A 25,240-nucleotide genomic window follows, 5' to 3' on the forward strand; every position below is an offset into this window, starting at 1 on the left:
TTTTCTCCATGTGTCTTCTTAAAGGAGTTTATAAACACCAACTTTCTGGCTAGAGTTCTACAACACTGGTCTTCAGTTGGTAGATTAAGTTCAGGACCCATTACTGGACTGCTGTATGACATAAGGCTGGTTGCAGCAGCAACAGTAACGTCATACAAACGTAGTAAAAGATTAAGAAGTAGATCCTCAAAATGCATGTTTAAGCTAAAGGTGGATTCTGGATTATAAAAAGCTAAAGTTCTATAATATTCCTAGAGCAGGAAGACAAATGCAGAATGGATACTCTGGATTGGACAAGGACCCCAAAAAGGAGCCCTGTGCTGAACATATTGCTGCTTATGGCAAAGCAATGGAGTTTACTTTTTAGCACTTTTCCTTAAGAGCAAATAAGAAAACGAGAGAAGAGTTTGGATTTGATATCCTTCTTTATCACTACCCTAAGGAGTCTCAAAGCGGCTCACATTCTCCTTTCCCTTCCTCCCCCACAACAAACACCCTGTGAGGTGAGTGGGGCTGAGAGACTTCAGAGAAGTGTGACTAGCCCAAGGTCACCCAGCAGCTGCATGTGGAGGAGCGGAGACGCGAACCCGGTTCCCCAGATTACGAGCCTGCCGCTCTTAACCACCACACCACATGGTGTGTATGCATGTGGTTTACATGCTAATTTGAAGTTCTTATTACAGCATCTTGGGCACCTGCAAATTAGATCCTGCATTGTATGAGAAGAAGTTTGCTCTTGCAATGGGTCTATTGTCATCATAGCTAGATCAATTGGTAGAGCATGAGACTCTTAATCTCAGGGAAGTGGGTTCAAGCGCAACGTTGGGCAAAAGATTCCTTGATGAAGCTACTGGACTATGTGGGATGAAAAACTGAGAGCTGCAGTCACAGAACCAAAGAAAAACTATGCTGGATCTGTCAAGCAAAGGTCGATTTAGTTCAGAATCCTATTTTCTCCAGTGGCAAATCAGATACCTTTTGGGAAACTCAAAAGCAGGGCACCAGAGCAATAGCACTCTCCTGCTATTATTCCCCAGCAACTGGGATTTAGGGAAATGCTGCCTCTGATAATGGATGAAACATATAGCAATCACAATTACTAGCCATTGCTAGCATGAAGCAGGGTCACTTTGTGCAAACAGAATTCCCTTCTGTTTATGCAAAAGAATATTCAGAAGCAAGCCTATATACTTGCTCAGGAATGAGCCGTTAGCATGCCAAGTAAAAACGTCTGATGCAAGAATCTCACATACAGTGAGATCTTAACATTAAAAAAATTCAAACATGTAACCCTGCATGTGAATATCTGGTGTTTAACAATGCCATCAAGAATAGCACGTGCCCTACTGAACATCTGCATCAGCTCTCAGAATGTAGTCTTTAAAAAAAAAGTCTAGGGGAGGTCAACTGACGTATTTGCAAATAATCACTGAAAACTTTCCTGAACTGAAGGTCTTTTCCCTGGGAGGAGATAGCATGGTGATTATTGCTTTCATTAGCAAATGTTTTCTTTATTTTAGACATAGCAAGTGATATCACTGTTTTATTTATTTGTTAATGTATATTCCTCCTTTCTGTACACACTTAAAACGAGGAAGCATATAAAATTAAAACACAGTGCAAAAATTAAATACAGATTCCTAAAACATTCAGCAACAAACAGCGGAAATAAAAGCACATAATATTCAACATAATGGAAGAGGGTGGAGCTCTAGTCTTGAGTGTGCTGAAGGTGGTAGTGATAGGAATATTAGAATTGCTCAATGATTTATTTATTCAAAACATTTTACCACCCTTCATCCTGTTTGGTATTTCAGGGCAGTGTACAATCAATTCTTTCATAGTACAAATACAAAGACAGAATAGATAAAAATCTTTAACACAACTAAAATTACAAGCTAAAATGAAAAAGACCACTTTTACCTAGTGCCAATAAAGATTGCAATTTTGAAGTGAGGTGAGCCACTTTAGGGAGGGCATTCCATAACCAAATTTCCATTGCCAGGAACCCCCCCCCCTTGCCCTTTCTTGTTCAATAATATACTGTACCTCTGAAAAAAGAGGCAACTGGAGAAGGCCTCACCAGATCATAAAGCCCCAGCAGATTTATTTTCTTGGCTTTTAACTTGATGGGTTTTAAACTTGTTGCAAAGGAAGGGGCACTCTGGGCCTATAGATATGACAGGAGGAGATCCCTCAGGTATTTGGGTCCCAAGGCATTTAAAGCTTCAAAGTTAAATACCAGCAGCTTAACTTTCTTCTGGAAGTTATTTTAAAATTGGCAAGATATGCATAAATCCATCTATACCAGTTAAGATTCTGGTTGCTTCCAAATCACCTTCAGGAGCAGCCCCACATAAAACACACCAGAGCTTTAATCACTGTAGTCAAACTGTCCCTGTCCAGAAATGACTGTAACTAGTGAATCAGCTGGTGCTTTGTGCCAACAAGGGCAGCTGGGCCTCTAGAAACAAAGCTGGATCTAAGACTATTCTACATGCCCACCTGCTTTTTCATGGGAAGGAAGAGCAGTCACATCCAAAACAGACCAAATGCCAATTCCTCAGCCCAAAAACCATCTACCCACAGCATTGTATTATTAGTATTCATTTTCAGTTAATTGCTGAATTCAAATGGCAGCAGTCAGGCTTGATATCATACTGCTTATCTCTGTGCAAAAATATGACCCCTGGAATGAACATTTTAAGAAGCAGTTTAGGATATTTTTAAAGTCTAGACAACACCTCCATCTATGGAGAGAACTTGAACTCAAGATCCATGGCTTAAGAGGCTTTAAAATGTACAAAAATATGGTGTGGAAGCACAGAGAGGGGGGACTATGAGGGTTTATTTGTTAAACCAGCTTTGCTATTCAACTCACAAGAAAGGCTCTTTGCTCCAAATTTTTCTAGGACCAAAACAAATTAGGATATACTCTGGAGTCTTTATAGCACATTCTTAAGATAAAATGTAGCATCTATCAGATCTGACAGATGAACATTTTCAGAATCTTCAGAATAAATATTTTTCTGAATAAAGCTTTTAATATCCACTTTCAGAAATAGAATCATATCTGGAGCGCCTTTAAAGAACTAAACTGCCAACACTTTTCATACTCAAGGCAACGATGAATTCCCCCCGCCCCAAGTACTTTAGTGGGAAACAAGTTTGAAGTTCTCTGCTTTTCAGTAATAGATGTAATGGAAAATATTTTTTGAATTAGACACTGAACAAAGTGAACTCATGCTCCAAATTCCAAAAAGGAAGTTTGTCATACCAACACTTTTGACACAAGTTAATAGTTTTGGTTTTTTTAAGAGGCAAACTAATCCTTTTCCATCTTGATGTTTTTACAGTTACATTTGTGGTTGTGAAAATAAACTCTCTAAGCTTTCATGCTAAGTCTTCAAAAGCCTACATTCAAATCCTACCTAGTATTCTCTGAATTCTGCCTCAGTGACTCCTATGGCTCTTTCTATCAAGGATATATGTTTATAACAACATTTAAGCTTCCTTACAGCATATATACACAATAAACCCATACCTGTTTCTTGTTCTAGAGGTGTCTTCTCCAGCCTGATGTCCTCCCTGATACGCACAACTCTCCTCCCCTATCCCCTTCAAATCTAGGAGTTACCCCAACCCCCCCTAGAGGAGAATTTGGAGACAGGGCGTGGGGGGGATTCTGCTATGCTCCTGGAAGTTGTTCCATATGTACAGTTATTTAGTTGAATACAATATTTAACTTTTTAAAAAGCAACTCCTAAGAGATTTTATCTACACTGATATTAGTCTACCAACCTGAGATAAAATTCCTTGCAACAAATACAAATGAAAAGGGGGGGGGGAAATTCTCTACAAAATATTCTACGGTGCTGAGCTGTGTAATTAGTTTGCACAAAAGTCCTTCACGGCATAGTATTGCATTTCCTGACTAGGCTCAAGCTGAAAAGGGTTACATAAACATTGTATTGCTTTTCAACTGGCTTGCTGTCTGTGTCACCCACTCAGCAAAAATTTACATGCAACCCAGGAGCCTCTTTTGCTACCTATTAACAGAACATGCAAAGCACTGTTGAAATCTCACAACACAAGAATTTGATTCCTGTCTTGTAGCCTGTGTATGTCAATAAAATGCTAGTCATTTCACTATGGGAATGCTGACAATATCAGTACTACAGTATCTCCTATTTCCAAGCCAAAGAATACTAACTGATGTTTTGTGGCCATTGCTAACTTAACAAAGCTATGAGTTTGCTATTAAAATGAGCAGGCCCATTTTATCCAGCTTCTAAATTAAATAGTCAGGGAGGTCTGGCCATCAAGATATGTGTCAAAAGCATAAAGTACCTCCATGAAAAGTGCTATGGGAAGTATCTTCAGGCACAGGATGTCAGAAACAAGGACTGAACACAGGACCACAATTCCCCAGAACTCTTATACATTAAGACAGCCTTTTTACTTTCCACTCATTCAATATTATCATGAAAGCAGATGTTAAGACATCCACTATAGAAAAATGACTCCATTTACCTATAGTTTGTGTTCCATATAAACATCCCCCTTAATCACTGGCCAAAACTTCTGCCGAATACAGAAGGGGGCAATGTCAAACTCATATACACTGTGAAGGAGACACACTGCAGGTGCAAAAGCAAAAGTGAGCAATAGCCAGAAGATTCCTTGCTTTTATGTAGCCCAGCCTACTGTGGAGACAGAACTAGAGGAAATGGAGTAACTTAAAAAAGGAACTAAAATGTATCTCTGTACTTCCACAATGATCATTCATAAAATAAAACAGTCTCTCTAAACACAGTAAAGTTGTAAACTATTTTCTTTTTAAACTCTGAACCTTGCAACATATTCACACTCCGTGTTAAGTTTGGCAAAACCTGGTGCTTTATGGAGGTGTCCATTACTATTCAATAACTGATCCCAACTACCTAGGATAAATAGCCCTCTGAACCAGTCCTGCTTTCTGTTTATTTGAACAAACATTTCTAACTCATAGTGCAAACTAACAAACTAATTAGACTTTGAGCCCATATTTCCCCCCAAATGCACACAGAAGAATGCAACTGCATAGAAGAACTCAGCAGTGTGATCATGGCAGCTAACCTGCCCACATACCTCCAGTTCACACAATGCTTCTCTAGGGTAACTGCATGCAGGGCTGGGGGAGAGGAGTCAAAAGAATGTCTGAGAACTGGCCTTTAGACAAGAACAAATGTATACCCCTAACTTGGAAACTCAATTTATAGTACAAACTGCAACACACATTTGATACTGCTTTTAAATGAATTGCATATTTTAATACTGTAGCCCAGAACTCCAAATTATTTTCACTAAAACGGTCACATATTTTCAGTACACATCTCAAGTAATAATCTAGTATCACTAAAAGTGGTATTATTGTCTCATATAAATGTACCGGTAGCATAATTTGCTGAGTTGCTTAAAAAGAATTCATACAGAATCACTATCACATATCAATAGTTGAGTTTACATAAATTCAAGCGTTATTTTTTTTCCACAGGGAAACAGACTGCAAGAAGTTTATTTTTGTATTTTCCTGCCATAAGAATCAGGAACAAGCACAAGGGAGAGAGAAAGGGCGGGGAGTCACATCCTGATGCAAAATGAACAAATAAGGCTTTCTGGTCCTCTCAGACTTCCTCAGATCACAACTGGAAACAGTCCCATAGTTTGCACATAATCTTAAAGTCAATATCCTTTCCCACACAACACAGTCAGAGTTAACTGGAATAAACAGATGCTTAATTTATACATTTGTTATTGGGAAGGAATCAATACTCTGTATTTAACTTAAAAGGAACATCTAATTTACCTAACACTAAGGACTGCATCACAAGACATTTTGCAGTACTGTACGTGTAAAACAGTTATTCCACATTGCTTGCACGGACAACTATTTCATGTGAATCTGCTAATCAGAGTTAACAGCAGTGATTTCTGCAATCATAGCAGCACTTTTTTCAAACTACCACAACACTCATTGAAATTCTTGCCAGTTATATTCATGATTGATTTACACCTTACATTAACCTGTATTCTTAAGGCAGGGAAGACCACTTGTGTGGGGAGATCTGAGAACTGATTTAACCAATACTGCTTGAAGTTGACAGTAAACTTTTAAGACAAATATGCAATAAATACCGGTAGTTTGACTAGGTAATTCAGTCAAGAACTGCAAAACTAAGGTGGACCAAGAGTTTCTGAATATGTGAGTTCTCAGTTTGTATTCTGAGACAAGAGCTATTTGCTAAGTTGTTCAGCAACATCTTCCAATAAAATAAGGAGAAATCCCTTCAAAAGTGGAACAGCTGTTAATCATAGACTCCTCTCAGGAGAGGATAAACCAACAACCTATGGTTTCTTTAGAAAAATTAACTTTTTGCAGTGTTTTTTTAAAAACATAAATAAAAGCATCCAAACACAATAAAACTATAGCCGCAAATAAACTGGTTAATGAAAAGTGAAAAAGTATTGACAGGACAATTCAAAATTAAGGCCCTGCACATTAACACTTCCTACAGAAGGTGACATTTAACTATATATTAATTTTAATGTGTGAGCTGTCAAAGTGCCAGTGTTCAAGAATGTGACTAACCATGTTCCTTGTGACTCCTTACAAGTATGGTGTGCTTTCAAGTGTACAGAACACTGGTGAGGGTATAGCTCAAACTTTATGTTTCATAATCACCCATAGTTCCCAGGAGAAAAGAAGCAGCATGAGCTATTTAAATATCCACATCAAGATGATACAAGAACAAACTGTCAGCACCTCTCTGCTTTCACAGGAGAATATATGTTATTTTCATTCACCCATTGCACAAACAGTAGGAGAGAAAGAGTCAATAAATTACAAATCTTGTTGATGTGTGAGCAAACCATACTACAACATTGCCTTAGTTAACGAAGTCAGTGTACTGGAAGAAGCAAAGATCACCAGTGTCAAAGCAATGATTCTTCAACATCAACTTTGTTGGACTGTCATGTTGTTCGGATGCCTGATTATAATAGCAAGTATTCTATTCCCATCTTAAGAATGGAAAGTGAAATATTGGTGGACAACAAAGGAAGTTTAAAAGCTCTCTCAATGCAAATCTTACAAATTTAGTATAAACACCGATAACTGGGAAACACTGGCCTGTGAGTGCTCCAATTGGAGAACAGCCTTTACCAAAGGCGTCCTGGACTCTGAAGAAGCACAAACTCAGCAAAAAGTAGAAACGAGCTAAGAGGAAGGCACATTTGGCAAACCCTCACCGTGATCAACTCCCACCCAGAAACCTATGTCCCCACTGTAGAAGGATGTGTGAATCCAGAATTGGCCTCCACAGTCACTTACAGACTCACTGTTAAGACCATATTCATGGAAGACAATCTTACTCGGCTACAAGTGATCGTCAAAGAAGAAGAACATGGTCAGTTAACAACTGACTGCAAAAGTGCACCATCAACAAGTTAACCCTGTTTTAGAATCGGTGCCCAATAACGCTTACCCTTAAATCAAAACACAACCATATAGTCTCTTACCTTGTAATTACAAAAAAGCACAACAGTAAAAAAACAATACTTGGCAAATTGGGTTTGGCAGAAAAGAACAGCAGGTGGCAGGGTCAGCTCAAGACCCAAACAGGTTGGCAGAGCAGAACGCAGCCAAGAGGGCAAAGTAGCTGTCCCAAAAGCTGTTTTAAAATGTGATTTTGCATCAAGGATTTTTTTGTTTGTGCATCTGCTGAAGGATGTAAGCTGTATTTTTGCAGATACAGAGAAATGTGAAGTATAAATCAACCAGATAAACACAAGGGAACCACCTGCAAGCAGTCAATTATGCATTTTATATGTATGTTATCTGCTTGATTGCTTCACAACTTTTTTGTAGGGGTTTTATTGGTTTGCACAGCACAAGGATATTTATGGAAGCATTTGTTTGCATACTGCTTTTAATCACTAGAGACGATGGTTCTTTAATAACACACTAACTACAAGGAGGCAGGTGAATTAATAGAGGTTATTATCATACTGTATTCCTAGCTCAAGACAAGATAATTCTCCTTTGGCAGCACAGAGTGCAACTGAATATCAACTTATCACAAGTTATATCTTCATCAGAATCTAGTGGTAAAGTTGTACTCCTTCACGCTACAGATAAGGAATCTTTCAACTCTTTCCCACAAAAAATAAACTTCCCTACATGTTGAAAACTAAGTATCAGAGAGAAATAACCAGCTACTGTACTGTAGTTTCTTCCAAATTTGTTACTTGTTTTCAGGGTGGTGGTGTGGCTGTTTTGTATGCAACTAAGTTTTACTCAAAACAGATCCCATGAAATTAATAGATGTATGTTATATCATGTCTATTCATTTAAATGGGTGTACTATATGACTAACATTGGATACAACCCATAGGTGCTGTTGCATGAATGACAGCTCCACAATTTTTAAATTACAAGGCCAAAGACACTTTGAGACTAATTAAAGCATTTGTCTGGATATGTGAGGGTTTAAATCTGAAGGCAGCCCTGTTTAGGGAAGCTTTTAATGTTTAACAGACTATTGTATTTTAATATTTTGTTGGAAGCCGCCCTGAGTGGCTGGGGTATATAAATTATTATTATTATTATTATTATTATTATTATTATTATTATTATTATTATTATTAAATGTGTAGTGGGACAGGGATGGAAATCTCACCTCAATTTCCCCAGGTGTGTAGGCTTTCTTTCAGACCTTTCTGTGTTTAGCATGAAGATCTGAAGGTTTCTATGGGCATTCAGTGAACATACATAGAAAACATCCCATAATCAGGAGCCCAGATAAGACAAACATGTTAAGGTATGAAGAGGAGCCTGTGCAACCAAGGATCCTTGGGGTGGGGGAGCACTTTTTAAGCCTTCTCACATCTGGATAAAAATCTGAATACAGCTTTGTACAAAACAGAATCTGGATGACAGAAATGCCTTTCATTCTAGCCCTATTTGGGCAATCTGTTCAGTTGCAAACTTAAAACACAACTAGGAAGAATGAGGGCAAGCCCACTTAAGGCCCTCTCAACTGGCCCTCGACTTATGGAGGTTAAAGGTATGATTTTGAAACCTCCTTTACTCATGGAGGCTCCCTGTTTCTGACTCTTGCTCTACATCAGGGGTAGGCAACCTAAGGCCCGTGGGCCAGATGCGGCCCAATCGCCTTCTCAATCCGGCCCAGGAATCAGCGTGTTTTTACATGAGTAGAATGTGTGCTTTTATTTAAAATGCATCTCTGGGTTATTTGTGGGGCATAGGATTTCGTTCTCCAACTACCGCACAATTGCACTCATTTCACACGCTAGCAAGGTTATGCTTAAAATTCTACAAGGCAGGCTTAAGCAGTATATGGACCGAGAACTCCCAGAAGTGCAAGCTGGATTTCGAAGGGGCAGAGGAACCAGAGACCAAATTGCAAACATGCGCTGGATTATGGAGAAAGCTAGAGAGTTCCAGAAAAACATTTACTTCTGCTTCATTGACTACGCAAAAGCATTTGACTGTATCGACCACAGCAAACTATGGCAAGTTCTTAAAGAAATGGGAGTGCCTGATCACCTCATCCGTCTCCTGAGAAATCTCTATGTGGGACAAGAAGCTACAGTTAGAACTGGATATGGAATAACTGATTGGTTCAAAATTGGGAAAGGAGTACGACAAGGCTGTATATTGTCTCCCTGCTTATTTAACTTATATGCAGAATTCATCATGCGAAAGGCTGGGCTGGATGAATCCCAAACCGGAATTAAGATTGCCGGAAAAAAATATCAACAACCTCAGATATGCTGATGATACAACCTTGATGGCAGAAAGTGAGGAGGAATTAAAGAACCTTTTAATGAGGGTGAAAGAGGAGAGCGCAAAATATGGTCTGAAGCTCAACATCAAAAAAACTAAGATCATGGCCACTGGTCCCATCACCTCCTGGCAAATAGAAGGGGAAGAAATGGAGGCAGTGAGAGATTTCACTTTCTTGGGTTCCATGATCACTGCAGATGGTGACAGCAGTCACGAAATTAGAAGACGCCTGCTTCTTGGGAGAAAAGCAATGACAAACCTAGACAGCATCTTGAAAAGCAAAGACATCACCTTGCCGACAAAGGTCTGTATAGTTAAAGCTATGGTTTTCCCAGTAGTAATGTATGGAAGTAAGAGTTGGACCATAAAGAAGGCTGATCGCCGAAGAATTGATGCTTTTGAATTATGGTGCTGGAGGAGACTCTTGAGAGTCCCATGGACTGCAAGAAGATCAAACATCCATTCTTAAAGAAATCAGCCCTGAGTGCTCACTAGAAGGACAGATCCTGAAGCTGAGGCTCCAGTACTTTGGCCACCTCATGAGAAGAGAAGACTCCCTAGAAAAGACCCTGATGTTGGGAAAGATGGAGGGCACAAGGAGAAGGGGACGACAGAGGATGAGATGGTTGAACAGTGTTCTCGAAGCTACTAACATGAGTTTGGTCAAACTGTGAGAGGCAGTGAAAGATAGGCGTGCCTGGCATGCTCTGGTCCATGGGATCACGAAGAGTCGGACACGACTGAACAACAACAGGAATTTGTTCATTCCCCCCCCCCCAAAAAAATAGTCTGGCCCACCACATGGTCTGAGGGACGGTGGATCGGCCCACGGCTGAAAAAGGTTGCTGACCCCTGCTCTACATGCATTGGAAGGAAACAGAGATGGCCTGGGGAAAGCAGAGCTTAACAGACCCATCCATGCTTCCATGTAAATTTACACATGAGCAGAACACCCAAATAGCATGTAGACTACATGTATATAGAACAGCCAAGTAGGACTTCTGTTATAGTGACACACCTGACACTAGATGTGTAGCTTCTGGGCAACATTCTCTAACTCAGTATTTCTATATAGACAGTCACCAGCTCTCACCTCAGGGAGCAACTGTCTCAAAGCAAATATCCAAACGAGAAATGGTATTTGCCCAAGTTTCAGGAAGAGAACCATGTGTATTGCTTCCAAAATGTTATGCTGTATTTACAACAGACACAAACTCTTAAGGTTGAATATGCGACATTTCTCCATACAGCAGATTGCAACATGTGCAGTCACCACACTGCAACTCTGTATTTTGCACTGAAAGGCTGTACACAGAGCACTCTCTCCTGCGGCATTAAATAGCTACTAATCCTGTCGGGAAAAGTTGGAAGCTACACTGGGGGACCTACGCCAACAACAGCTTCATCCACGACTGCTGTCTGTCCTGACTGAAGTATGGATACTATGGAATTCTGAGCAGCACTATGATTATCAAGACAGCTTTGTAGCAGGGACAGTATTTGGGTGGCCTGGGCAAGTCTTAGGTGGAACACCTGAGGAGGGGAGAAGAGTAAGACATTGGGCTAATTAATTACTACCACTGTTTGCCTCCGCTTCAGAGAAAAGCCACCTGGATACACTTCACTTGTGATGTTCTCTACTCAACCAGAAGCATATCAATTTCCATTTTTTTCTATAGCCAGGACAGGTAGCAGAAGGGGAAGAATGAGTAGTCATCCTTCAACCTGTCTCCCATACAGCAGTATGAGACATTCAGCCCCCAGAGTCCCTGTTAGCAATAAACTCGGTGTTGCACTGAGTGTTGCTGACTGTCTTTCTTGCCGCTGTCCTGGCATTAAAGGATCGTGGCTAGTCAGTGGAGAGTGAGAAGAGGAGAAAGAATGCTTGTGCATTCTAGCTTTAAAAGCTCATAGCGAGGAGAAAATGAAGGTTTATCAGAGCAATGGATAGATATGGATCCCTTGCCTATGGATTATTAGACCAAGCTTGTACACCAGCAGTTTTCAACCAGTGTGCTGTGTCACCCTGAGGTGCCTTGAATGATGGGCAGGGGTGCCGTGGGCAACACTGGCCTCTGTCCCTCTTTCCTTCTCTCCCTCTTCCGATGCCCTCTCACGTCTCTGCCTCTCAAAAGCTTGGGTGGCTGTTTGTTGCAGGAGTCCTAGCTACGAGGTACCCAGGCGAATGGTGCCTCTGGGGCTGGCAAGGGAGGAGGCAGCTCTCACTGGGGCGGGGGGGGGCAGCTCAAGAGATGGGGCAATGGTGACCAGGGGAGAGAAGAGGAGGCTGAGGACACACTCCACTAGGGAGGGTATTCAAAAAGGGGTGAGGGGCTGTTGGCTCTGCAGGCAAGGGGTGACATAGCTGGGCTTCTGAGGCTTAGAGCATGTTTCCCCACAGGGGAGCACCAGAAAGAATGTAGTTGGTCAAGGGAGCAGTGGACTCAAAAAGGTTGAAAACCTCTGTTGTACACTACTGTCGCATTTGTTCTTAGCTAATCCTCAATCAAATCAATTCTATTCAGAGTGGCTTGTTATGAAAATGTCTACTTGCCTTACTCTCCGTCAGCTCAAGAGATTGTGATGGGACTATAGGCCCTTCACTCTCAAATCCATACAGATGAACCTTCAACAAAAGGTAAATGCACTTATTAGCTCCAATCTGCATACGAAAAAACTTTGTCAAAACAAAATAAAAAAAATCTTCCAGTAGCACCTTACAGACCAACTAAGTTTGTTCTTGGTATGAGCTTCCGTGTGCATGCACACTTCTTCATACCAAGAACAAACTTAGTAGGTCTCTAAGGTGCTACTGGAATAATTTATTATTATTTTGTTTTGTTTTGACTATGGCAGACCAACACAGCTACATACCTGTAAATGAAAAAACTTTGTGTTACTAAATCTCACCTTATTTCTGTGCCACACACTATGCAGATTTCTCACTCTATTGACAACACCCTCAATTTCTTTAATACAGTCTTACTATTACCATCATTTGCATTAGCCCAAGTTCTCCTTATATTTTACTTAACAAGTTACCTCTGCTGCGGCCGTGAGAGGGAAAGGAAGAATTCCCACCTCTCAATGCAGCTGCATTCCATTCTCATAAGCACCAAGGGGCTTCCTGAACCCCAGTCTAAGGCCTTGCATACCACTGATATTAAATGTAAATATTTGTAGATTCCCAAGTAATATAAAAATATGTCAGGAAGTTACCAATCACGATTTCTGTGAGTTTTGTTTGAGTGCCAAGTTTTATGAGCCTGGTCCTTCAATCTTCTCAACAGGAAGTACATGGAAGGCATATAGAAATTCAGAGTGGACTTAGGCTTGTGCTCTTATTTCATAGACACCATGCTCTTGGGCAAGTTACTCTCTCACCCTTGGTCTGTCTGCACAATAGGAGTAGGGATTCCTATTATCTTTCATAAAGAGGTAACTGTTTTCTATTAAAAATAATAATCAGATCCAGAATATTATATTTGTTGAGTATCAGTTTGGGAGTGCATTTCCCCATCTACCACAACAACTAATGCCTTTGGATCAAACCCTATCTTCAAGAGGAGGCACTGTGCAGCAGGTCAGACCTTGCATTTTGACCAGTGTTTGAAATTCCCCTGGCACCAGGTACATTTTGCAACTGGCACAGGTCTAATTGTGGCCCTGTGGAGATCTCTGAATGCCATCTCCACCTGGCTGGCCCCTCCAGCTTTTTAAAGCAGAAGAGCTTATTTATTGCATTTATATTCCACCTTTTTCTCCAAGGAGTAATGAATAACCCCCCCTCCTCAGTTAATCCCTACAACAACCCTGTAAAGTAGGTTAAGAAGCTATGACTGACTCAAGGTCACCCAGTGAGCTTCATGACTGAGTGGGGATTTGAATCCTGATTTCCCAGGACTTAGTCAGACACTCTAACCACTACACCACACTGGCTTCCTAGAGTACTTCTGCTATGGGGCAGCTATACAGTGGACGCTCAGGTTGCAAACATGATCCATGCGGGAGGCATGTCCGCAACCTGCAGCGCCGTGTCTATGCACGTGCGGGTCTCAATTTAGTGCTTCTGCGCATGCATGAGCACCGAAAACCAGAAGTAACCTGTTCCGGTACTTCCAGGTTTGGCGCAGTGCACAACCCGAAAACATGCAACTTAAAGCGTCTGTAATCCGAGGTATGACTGTATTAAATTAATATTAGGAAAGCAAAATGTCACTTAGAGAAGGATCTGAAATATTTTCCTTGAAGCTTGAATTTGTTTTCTTCTAGATTGTTTTATTAAATGTTTTAATGTGTTGTAAACCACTTTGAGTTTTTTTCATTAAAATATACGAGTATAGAAATGAAATTATTAACAATAATGGCGATAAATGTCACTGCAAAAAAGGTGCCTAGACTGCCCATGGCAACTAGAACAAGACTTCTTTCGCCTTATACTTAGTCAAAGTGCAATAAAAAACTTAGAAAGGTATGAACTTTGTTAGGATCAAGCTGGCTGTATACTGAAACATCTTGTGTGGCACTGGCTATAAAAATTCCTATAAAAAGGGGTTACAACTCTTGTAGAAGTCTGCTTTTCCTGAGCAATAGTTTTCATTGAGAATTAATACACCTTGAAAATACAACCTCTCCACACAAATAGCAGTTGGGAGTTTATTCATTTGCTAAATACGTCAAAGTCTCAACCATAGGTATCAACAATGTCTTACACAGAAAAAGGCTATACAGTACTGACAAATTACATATAATAAAAGGAAACACAACAATCCTTTCTACTACTAGAGTTACTAGATGAAAACTGGCACAGGTGCAGATGAAAAGCAGCTATACATGTACAAAACTGTACATGTAAAAGATTGAATTGCTGGAGGAGGAAGAGTCATCCCAAAATTAAGTATTTATTTGAAATTTGTGTTATCTACTCTCATAACTGAGGGACATGGGTGGCACTGTGGTCTAAACCACTGAGCTTAGGGCTTGCCGATCAGAAGGTCAGCGGTTCGAATCCCCGCAATGGGGTGAGCTCCCGTTGCTAGGTCCCAGCTCCTGCCAACCTAGCAGTTCGAAAGCACATCAGAGTGCAAGTAGATAAATAGGTACCGCTCCGGCGGGAAGGTAAATGGCGTTTCCGTGCGCTGCTCTGGTTTCGCCAGAAGCGGCTTAGTCATGCTGGCCACATGACCCGGAAGCTGTATGCTGGCTCCCTCAGCCAGTAAAGTGAGATGAGCGCTGCAACCCCAGAGTTGTTTGTGACTGGACTTAACTATCAGGGGTCCTTTATCTTTTACTCTCATAACTGCTTCTGCTTCTATAGCCAGAAGGCTCACTAAATGAAAAGGAAAATGAGCACATGGAGACTGGATACTGAGAAGCAGCACTCTTTGCTGAACACAAGCATAGCCTACTGAAACATTCTGCAATACTTTTTAAGTGTCATGAATACCATCAGTACAACCCTGAAGTGGTCTGTAACAAGCATAGATCCCTACTGCCTCCGGCACAGAAAGACAGACAGACAGACAGACACACACACAGTTTAGTCAGTTCCTGTACTTTGGCCAAGCAGGACTGAGTCATTTTTGCAAATAACTCCAGCTGCTTCTCTATCCCCCCCCCCGCAAAAAAAAAAAAATGTCTGCAGAGAGAAACTCTTGGAACAGAAACAAAAATCCCATTCCTCTTTCTCCAAGAGGAGGAATAAGGTATGTGATATCCCAAAAGCTATTTCTTATATAGGGAACTTGCTTATTGTACATTCACACCACATGTTTATAAATGGAAAAATCTCAGACCTATATTTCTTCCTTAATAGGCTTTCCAATGGAAAGGAAAAGGTTTTGTTTTTTGCAAAGACATAAAACTAAAGAGAAATGCTTATGTTTATGTAGCTAATGAAGTTAATAACTCCTACTAAATAACCTTCTCAAAATAGATATTCCCAAAGTACATCCATAATTTTTTGAGTACTCTGCACAGTGCTTGGAAGCAGAATGTCAACACTGGTTTCCCATTAACAAAGTTTATTGGAAAGTCAAAGACAAAGGGATCAAAGATGACACTGACTTGAAACATGGACTAACATCTCAACATTGGATTTACACCAAACTATTTGCAAATCATTCAATGAAACATCCAATATGAAAGTTTAGGGTCAAAGTGAACCCCTGCATCCCTAACCAACACTGAGAAGCAAGCTCAGCTGCAACTTCACCCTCCAAATAAATATAAAGTATTCAGGAATGATGTGAGAATCATTCCTAACCACCCCAGACTGAGTAAACAAAAAGTTACTCTGCGGCACATAAATGTTTCTCTCCCCACAACCCTTGCCTGCACCCTCAATGGCATGTTTCTTCTTTACTTCTCTCCCACCCATCCCCCTTCCCAGCTTTCTAGGGTGGGGGAAAAGAGCTTTCATCAGGCCAAACTGAACGCGACTGCCAGCACCCTTCCCCGCCTTCACTCCTCCCTGAAGAAGAAAAGAATGTTCATTAGAACTGCACCCTCCATCCAATCAAGTATCTCAACCAAAAATCCCTCACTGCCGCAAGATTTTGGGGTGTGTGGAGGGGGGCGGGAGGAAGAGGACACAGACAGCGATTATTAACCCTTGCTTTATCTAAACAGGACCCTTTCCCAGACCAGCCCTTAGCGAAAAAGCTGTGCCTCGTTACATCCTCTCTCCCCCACCCAACTCTTCCCTTCCAAAGCAAAAGTGGGATCCAGGCTCCCATACACCCAAAGCGGCCAGCCTCTTTCTTCAGTCACTTAAAACGCGGAAGTCGAACTCATGGCACCCCCAACCAAATAAAATCCTCTCTTTCCCCCAAAACAACAACAACAACAAACCAACCCACAAGTTTCTCTCCCATCCCTGCCCTTCCCTCCACATGAAGCTACCCCTCCAAAACCTCGCATCTCTTTCTCCCGCCGGCGAACTCACCAACAAACTTTCCACATTGACTGGAGACCTGGGGTCCCGAATCATGGACTCCAGCTTCCTCTGGCGCCCCGAGATCCCTCCTCCGGATTCGGGCGGCGGCGGCGAAGCGGACATTTTCACCGCCTGCTGCTGGTGGTTCATTCTCCCGCTCCCTGAGGGTCCCTCGTTGCCGCCGCCTTCTTTCTCCTCTCCCTCCTCGGGCGCCTAGGGAAGCCCGACGACGGCTGTCCGGCAGCGGGACGAGAGGGCTGCGGTAGCAGCAGCAGCAGCAGCAGCAAGCGAGGAGCGCCTTCCGCCGCCAGCGCCGCCGGTAGGTATCTGCTTCAGGGCCTAAGGAGCGGCCCAAGGGGACCCGGCGGGGCCGCTCAGTCCTGGCCCGCTCCGGCCAGGCCTGCCTGCCTCAGGAGCAACAGAGAGCGGGACGCCCTCCACCACCGCCGCCGCCTCCTCGTCGTCCCCCGATAGGGGCGGGCGCTGTTGCCGCCGCCGCTGCCTCCACCCGCCCGCTTGGCGTCCCCCGCCGCCACCCTCCGCTTGCCAGGCATGAACGGCCCGCAGAGGGGGGAAGGGGGCGGCGGAGGGGAGGGGAGGGCCGGTTCCCGCGGGAAACATGCTGTCGCCGCCGCCGCCTCCCTCGCCCCCCCGACTAGGCGGGAAAACCAGTTACGGCCGGGCCCCCACGCCGCCTCGGCCATTTGCACCAGGTCAATACCGCCGGGAGAAGGCGAGAGGAGGGAGGGAAAGAGGGAAGCCAGCAGCGGAGGAGCCCGGCTTCCTCCCTCCTCCTCCTCCTCCGTGGGAGGGAGGTCTAGGCCCGCCTCGCTGGGATCGGGCTCCTCTTTCCTCTCCGCTTCTGTCACTCAGGGGGTCCCCCCCTCCCTTCCCAGTTCCTGCCCCCTTCTCTAGAGCTACCGCGCCACCATTTCCCTCTTTCCGTCCCGCTCCCCGCTCAGGGAACTTATTCCTATCGCTGCTCTGGCTATGGCCTCCTCGTTACCCACAAGCCTCCGCTCCTCGCCCGAGCCCCCGCTCGCAGGCAGGCAGGCAGGCAGGCGAGCGAACGAGAGAGGCGAGGAAATGGGCAGGAGGGATTTCCCACCCACCCCTCCTCCTCCTCCCTCGCCCTTCGCATAGCTGGGCAGTCAGTCACCGGCTCTAACTATGGACTTTTTACCTCAGGCTGGGAAATGGGGTGGGGGGGTCGGTTTGGCGGCGAGGGAGGGGCGGGCGGAATCTGAGGGGTTGCTGACGCGCATCTTGCCCCCGCCGCGCAAAGCTGGCTGGGGATGCGCTCCCGGCTGAGGCGCAGGGGGTGGGGAGAGGCAGCAAACGTGCCCTCAGGCGATCCGAAATAGCAGGGTGACTCCCTTGCCTGCCTGGCTGCCAGCCTGACTCAGTCAACTCAGCAAAACCACTCCGCTCCCCAACTCCTGCCGGTGTGGGAGCGAGAGGACCACGCGCGCGCAACAGTACACGCAAAACGCGATAGCGGGGGCAGCGCAAGAGCAGTTGGCCTCCGGGAGGCGGCCCCTCGAGCGGCTCGCGCGCGACGGCGGCGGCACGCAGACCATATAAAGCTCCCGAGGGCGGGAGGGAGGGGGCAGAAGTTGAATCCGCCGGCCGCTCTCGTGCCCACCAACGGTTTGCCCCCGCTTTGCCCAACGCCCAAGCGAAACTTCTGCTGCCGGGGTTAAGCGAGGCGGCTCTCCTCAGGACGAGGCTGTCTGCGAGTGTTTTGAGAGGGCGGCGCAGCGGCTATTTGATTTATGTATGGCTTGTTCGTTCCTAGAAGGAGGCTCTGGTGGGTTTTTTATGCATCAGCAGGTGCCAAAATAACGGGGTCAGGCAGGCTACGCACCTTGATTTGAGGGGGGGGGAAGGAGGGTCACCAAGCCTGGGACTACCGTTTTAAATCCAATAAATCATCATCATAATATAAATACAATTTATAATTTCAGTACTTGTGCTTAGAGGTTTTATGGCAACAGGGAGGAGATACATAAATTTTGTTAAATAAATACAGCGATGGGCGGAAAAGAAGTCTGGTAAATAAATCAAGCTACCGTCAGTGATCGCAAGCGGTAGATCTCAAAGATGGGGCAAGGTGCTGACGCGTTTGGATCTGCCGGGTTCAAAGCCCTGCAGCTCTCTCATGCTGTCTCTCATCACACAGTAAAAAAAAGGAAATAATAAATGCCCCCACCCAATTTCTACACTGGCCAGTACAAGTGATTAGAGCTTGGGATGCAGTGGTAGATCCAAAATGCCACTCCACTGTGCCCCCTCATTAGGATTGTCTTTTGGGACTCAGCTCTGGTATTGGAAGGAAAATTCCGCTCAGCTCTGGCACAAATTCAGACTTGCCCATAGGAAAGATCAACAAATGGGGTTTTAAAAGAATTCCCAGTTGCATTAAGGTAGGTTTAATAATAATAATATAATAATAATAATATAATAATAATGTGTAGGAACTGTAGGACTAAATTGGCAATGGGTACTAAGAGATAGCTTGCTAATTCCTAAATCTCCAATAGGTTGCATTGGTTTCCCATTGGGCACCCAGATCTATTCCACTAATTACTCACACTGCACTCCCCATGTAGCACCAAAATATAGAGAAGTGATATTGCCGTTTAAGCATAAGTTTCTTCCATTATTTCATTTATTACTACTTTTATTATAGCAGATTCTATGGGCAGTCTTACCTCTAGTGAACACAACAACCTCTAAAGTTACTTTATATGCACATAGGCTGAAATGTTTCCAATATAATCCCGAGCACACTTACTTTCAAGGAAGTCCCTGTGAAATTAAATGAACTCACTTTGAAGTATTTGTGTTTATTTGGTTATTCTTCTACTTTCTCCTGCAGCTACCACAGCATCTCCAGAATCCCAACTCTGCTCAAAGCCTCACATGCACCCTCTCAGCACATCTAGTTGCCTCAAGTGCCAGAAGAAGAGATGCTGGGGGGGGGGGGATGCCTACAGGACAAGAGCTGAGAATACCTTTGATATCTCTGGATCATCCCTGTACCTGGTGTGCATGTATTTGCATTACAAAGTTAAAAGCTTACTCAATTCTTCCAGAGCTTGTAATTCTGTGGAGCAGCAAGGTATCTCTGGACAGAACATGTAGCATTCTTTTTTATTTCCTGAGGAAACAAAAAAAAAGTATTCAGATATATGCTTTCATCTACTTACCTTTGTCCTGGAATTTCTTTATCAATCCCTCGATGAAGATCTGTCACACACAATGAAAAAGACAGCTATGAGTATGTAGATAGAATTTCTGATATTTCTAATTGAGTCTTGGGACCAATTGGCTTGCTCCGTTGATAGGAAGCCTATCTTTTACCATATGCTGCTGAAAGCGGCTGGGGACGTGCAGCTCCCCCAGCCACCACCAAGACTGGAAAGGTTTCAACATCCCCTTTATCATCTTCACTGTCATCAAAAACGCCGTGTCACTACTCAGCTCAGGTACAACTGGTAACTGGTGCTGCAGCTAAAAAAGTGGAAAATAGTTTTTTTGTTTTTTTGAAAATAGTTATTTTAGATCAAAATTCTTTTTTCCCACTTCCACAAAACCAATTTGCATGGTATATGCTTGGCGGTGGCTGGGGGAGCTGTGCGCTCGCCTCCCAGCTGGTTGGTGGCCCGCGCTCCCCAGCCGCTTTCAGCAGCATATGGTAAAAGGTTGTGAATATAAGCCGCACTTTAACTTTTCAGGGTCTGAAATTGGGGGGGAAATGTGCGGTTGATATTTGGGAGTACTGTACTTCCTTTTATTTGTCTCTTTAAAGAAGGATTTGAATAGATAAAAGATAAAAGTAATGAAAGCGACAATCATTTTTACTCGTGGTTTAAGCCCATTAAAAAATGGGTGCTAGAGCGGTGGAGGCCTCGTCATTCTCCCTTTCTCCGAATAGGTACGGGGCTGTGCCAGCGCTGCGGGAGCCGGGAGAGCAGGTACCGCTCGCGGGATAAGGGAAGACCGCCCAATTTGTTTGTTTTTGCTCTTGCGCCGCTCCCCCCCCCAAGCTCCTCAACCGCCCTCTGGCCGGCCGCGCCGCTCCCGGGCCACTAGTCCTCGGGGCCCCGAGTCAGATGGCGGCTGCACCAGCTACAGGAGTGCGGCGTCCCTCCTCGTCCTCCGGAGCGTCGGCACTCCGCGGGGCGGGCTGCTCTGGGCCGCTCCCGGGCCACTAGGCCTCGGGGCTCTGGTTTCAGCGGCGAGAGCGGCAGCGTGGCCTCCCTTCTCAGCCTCGTCCTCTGGAGCGCCGGCGTTCCATTTCAACCGCCGCTTCAACTGCCGCCGCTGCTCCCGGCCCGATTATCTCTCTGCTCCAATCCCTGTGTCCGTGGGGCACATGCTCAGTAGCGCAAACCCAGAGACACAGGGACTGGACGCAGAGACACTTGCGTTTTATATATATAGATAAAGTTGTTACTTCAACTACCAGTAATCAACTGCCGGTTGTCATCTGTTGAGCTAGCTTCAAATCATAATGGGATAGAGAAAAGCAAGGTGATTGGTTGAGTAGATGATGATGTCACAGGTGGATTCTGTTGGGTTGTTATATATTGGAGGTGGCTGGGGGAGGTGCGTGCCCATCTCCCAGCTGGTTGGCAGGGGGGGCACATGGCCAACCAGCTGGGAGGCAGGCACACGGCTTCCCCAGCCACCGCCAATATACAATGACTCAACAGAATCCACCTATGACATCATTTACTCAGCCAATCACCTTTCTCTCCCCTTATGATTTGAAGCTTGCTCAACTGATGACAACTTGATTTTTATTATTATTGGTGAGACCCAGGAGTTAAGGCATTTTTGCCTGCAACACTAGGCTAAGGTTCTGTTCTATCTGCTTATTAGTTAATTAATTCTAGTTAGTTTAGGTTTAGGATTTTAGTTTTATCGAAATGATTGTAGGGAGCTGCATGCATGGCCAACCAGCTGGGAGGCGGGCGCGCTGCTCCCCCTCCACTGCCAAGCGGCTAGGGAGCGCACGCCGCCAACCAACTGGGAGGGGGGCACGCAGCTCCCTATCTGCTTGGCGGTGGCTGGGGGAGCTGTGCACCCGCCTCTAAGCTGGTTGGCAGCCCACACTCCCCAGCCGCTTTCAGCAGCATATGGTAAAAGGTCGCAAATATAAAGCACACTTGATAACTTTTCAGGGTGTGAAATTGGAAAAAAGTGTGGCTTACATTCGGGGGTACCGGTACTTCCTTTTATTTGTCTCTTACCTTAAAGAGGGCTTTCAGCATAGAAAAGATAAATAAGGAAGGCGATGATCATTTTTAAAGTTGATACTGGTACCCTCAAGCACCAGTAGTCAACTGCCAGTTGTCATCTGTTGAGCAAACTTCAAATCATAAGGGGACAGAGAGAAGAAAGGTGATTGGCTGAGTAGATGATGATGCCATAGGTGGGTTCTGTTGAGTCATTGTATATTCATATCTCAACACCTGGTTCTTCGGAGAGTCAGCAGAAATTGTAGTTTGAAAAAGAGTAAGGGTTGCCAACTGACCATATCTTGGCCTCCTTTTGTGCCTTTCAAAAAGGACCAGCCTGTGGAGATCTACCAGTGAAATGTGTTATTTGCATGGATTTAAACATGATCATGTACTCATTACTGGAGATCATACATGGCCCCTAGGTCAAAATATGGCAACCATAGGAAGAGTTCTTTGTAACCACATACCACATTGTGAATTTGGGCCCTAATAAAGGTATTATGTTACAACTTCTCTACTGTGGTGACTGCCTCCTATTTTTGGTTTTGGTTTCTATGCCTCACAACACATGCATGAGATACAGAAATGCAAAAAAGAAGCTTTTTCCAAGCATCAGGTAGATGAAGAAGCTGTATCTGTTGAATTTCTTGGGGTGGTTTTTTTCTCCCCTTTCCTGAAACATTCCAATACAGTGTCATGAGGGGAGATTTTAAACCTTCTGTTATGCATTCCTTCAATTTGTAATCCTCATCTCCAGAATACAATAACCGGAGGCTCAAACAATCTCATTCTCTCTACCTTTTCACAGCAGAAGGCACTTTTGACTTTGAATTATGTATGTACAATGTTGGAGTTAATTATTTTTTGTTTCATTCCACCCTGTGTAATGAATAGAAAACCTGCCAAAATGGTTTGAGGCATTTGTACATCTGTGTGTACATACTCAGATCTCATGTCATTGTGTGGAGATTCTCACATAATGTGTGATGCAGTCGACTGCTACATGCAAGAATCTTCCGTTTTAAGATGATTAAATATTAAAAGGTATTGACATGAAGGGCAGACATTAAATAGTTCATTTCTTTACATAGTTGTTGCTGGCCACAGAGAATATCCCCAGTGCCTTTTTATGTTCTCACAGCAGTGAATCATTTCTCCCCTATGTTTCAGGGTTCCTGGTCCATAATTTGAACCCCTGGGCATTAATTCTTCTTTTCGAGCAATCATGCAATCTAGTTGTGCTTTGTAGCAATCAGTTACTTCACAGTTTGTAATGTGACCCTGGAGAGGTCATTTCAGTACCGCTAACACACGGTTTGAGTTCATCCCTGGAGGTGCATTCCATTGTCTCTCAAGACAGACAGATGCCAACAGCATTTGTTGTCAGTCAGTAGTAGAATCATAAAACTGTAGAGATGGAAGGGACCACGAGGGTCATTTAAGTCCAACCCCCTGCAATGCAGGAATCTTTTGCCCAACACGAGGCTCTAACCCACAACCCTGAGTTTACCTCTCCTAGTATGGGTTTAGATTGGCATTTAATTTTATTTACTTCTTTAAAGCATTTATACCCTGGTCTTCTGTTAGAAAAGTTCCCACAGCAACACACAAACCAATAAAAATAACATAGTCTCTATCTTCAGGTTTACAATCAAAAAGACATGAAAGGAAAAAAAAGAATGGGGAAGGAAAGGGAAAACAATAATGGGGAAGGAAAAGGAAAACTTAAAACTCTTTTGAAGTGATATATATATATTATATATATATATATAATTATATATATATAATCACTTCAAAAGATCTGGATTGAAGCCCACTGGATGCCTTTTGGAACGATACTTTCTCAGTTTAACTGGCTTGGTGCAGGGATAAATAGAATGACTGCCCTGGGCCTTGGAAGTACACAAGGGCAGGATGCAAAAACAGTAGCTGACAAGTTTTGCATTAACTCGGATAGTTTGGGGAGCCTGGCAAATACACAGTAAAGTGTTCGCTTTGTGAATGGAGCCTGGTCTAGCACAATGACAGATTAATTAATTTGACACTTTTCTAATGAGTAAAACTGCAGAACTGAAAAGCAGATTGAAATTCAATTAGTAGGCCTCACAATGGTTCTGATCAAAAGATTCATGCAATTGTCTCTAATTTACATGTTCTTTGCAGGGAATCAGTTACCACCTGATTGGCTCAAGGTCACACAGGACAGCCAGTAGACTATAATTCCGTTCCAGATAAAAAACAAACCTTGGCAGTAAAGTTCGAAAAAGCAATCAAACTAGTCCCCAAGCCAAATAATTTGCCTTGAAAGCTGCCAACATTAAGCTGCGTCCATCACACTTGCAGGGACAAAAATATCCCCAGACCAGAGTGTTAATAATGGTTTCCTGCTATCCCTGAAGGGTTCTTTTCCTAAGTTTTTGGGTTTATCTGCACACTTCTCCATGCCTCTGGTGCTAAAACATATCTAAAAGAAAAGTTGCCCCAGGCAGGTGAAGAACTTAAGAACCTTGCATCCATTTCTGCAAGCACTACACCATCAGGGCATTCTTAGCAGCAGAGCCCATTGCACCTTATTTCCTAAACCACTGAGTTACTGGCTTCGGGTTAAGAACGGACCTCCAGAACAAATTAAGTTCGTAACCCGAACAATGAGTTATGGGGCTGCAGTAGTAGGGAGATCACAAAACGTAAGAGCAACCCTACAGAATCAGACTTATTGAGTCCAGTGTTGTGTTTCTTACCAGGCCAACCAAGATGCTTGCAGGAAGCCTGCCAGTAGAACCTGAGCACAATAACCTTCTCGTTTCCCAGCAACAAGTTTTCAGGGGCATTCTGTGTCAGATTCTGGAAGTAGTATGCAGTCATCATGGCCGGTAGACATTAAGAGCCTTATCCTTCATGCCCTTAATACCCCCTTTTAAAACCACCCAAGTTGGTGGATATCACTACATTCGGTGGTTGCAAATTCCATAGTTTAAACAATATGCTGTGCGATAAAATACTTCTCTTTTTTTAAAATAAGATTTTTATTAAAGCTTTTTCATAAGGCAGTGAGATAAAATAAACCAATCTAAGTAAAAACATGGAAAGGAAGAGAAAAGAAAGCACTGCAAACTCTCTCAAAGGTCGCTCTTAACCCTTGTCTCACCCAGAAAGAGATGGACCCTTCTAGCTCTCACCTGGGAGCTTTTCTTTCTTCTC

General features: G+C 43.5%; 1 protein-coding gene across 1 annotated transcript in view; it reads right to left on the bottom strand.

Annotated features, from left to right (window-relative positions):
• ROCK2 (Rho associated coiled-coil containing protein kinase 2) overlaps nucleotides 1-16,963 on the bottom strand; it is a 54,090-nt gene extending 37,127 nt beyond the window's left edge. Inside the window, exon 1 of the mRNA XM_033145371.1 lies at nucleotides 16,797-16,963. Within this exon, the coding sequence (XP_033001262.1) occupies nucleotides 16,797-16,937 (141 nt within the window). The 5' untranslated portion in view covers nucleotides 16,938-16,963. The remainder of the gene's footprint in view (nucleotides 1-16,796) is intronic.
• Between the last annotated feature and the right edge of the window lie 8,277 nt (nucleotides 16,964-25,240).

The sequence above is a fragment of the Lacerta agilis genome, chromosome 3, assembly GCF_009819535.1.
Source record: "Lacerta agilis isolate rLacAgi1 chromosome 3, rLacAgi1.pri, whole genome shotgun sequence".
Taxonomy (NCBI): domain Eukaryota; kingdom Metazoa; phylum Chordata; class Lepidosauria; order Squamata; family Lacertidae; genus Lacerta; species Lacerta agilis.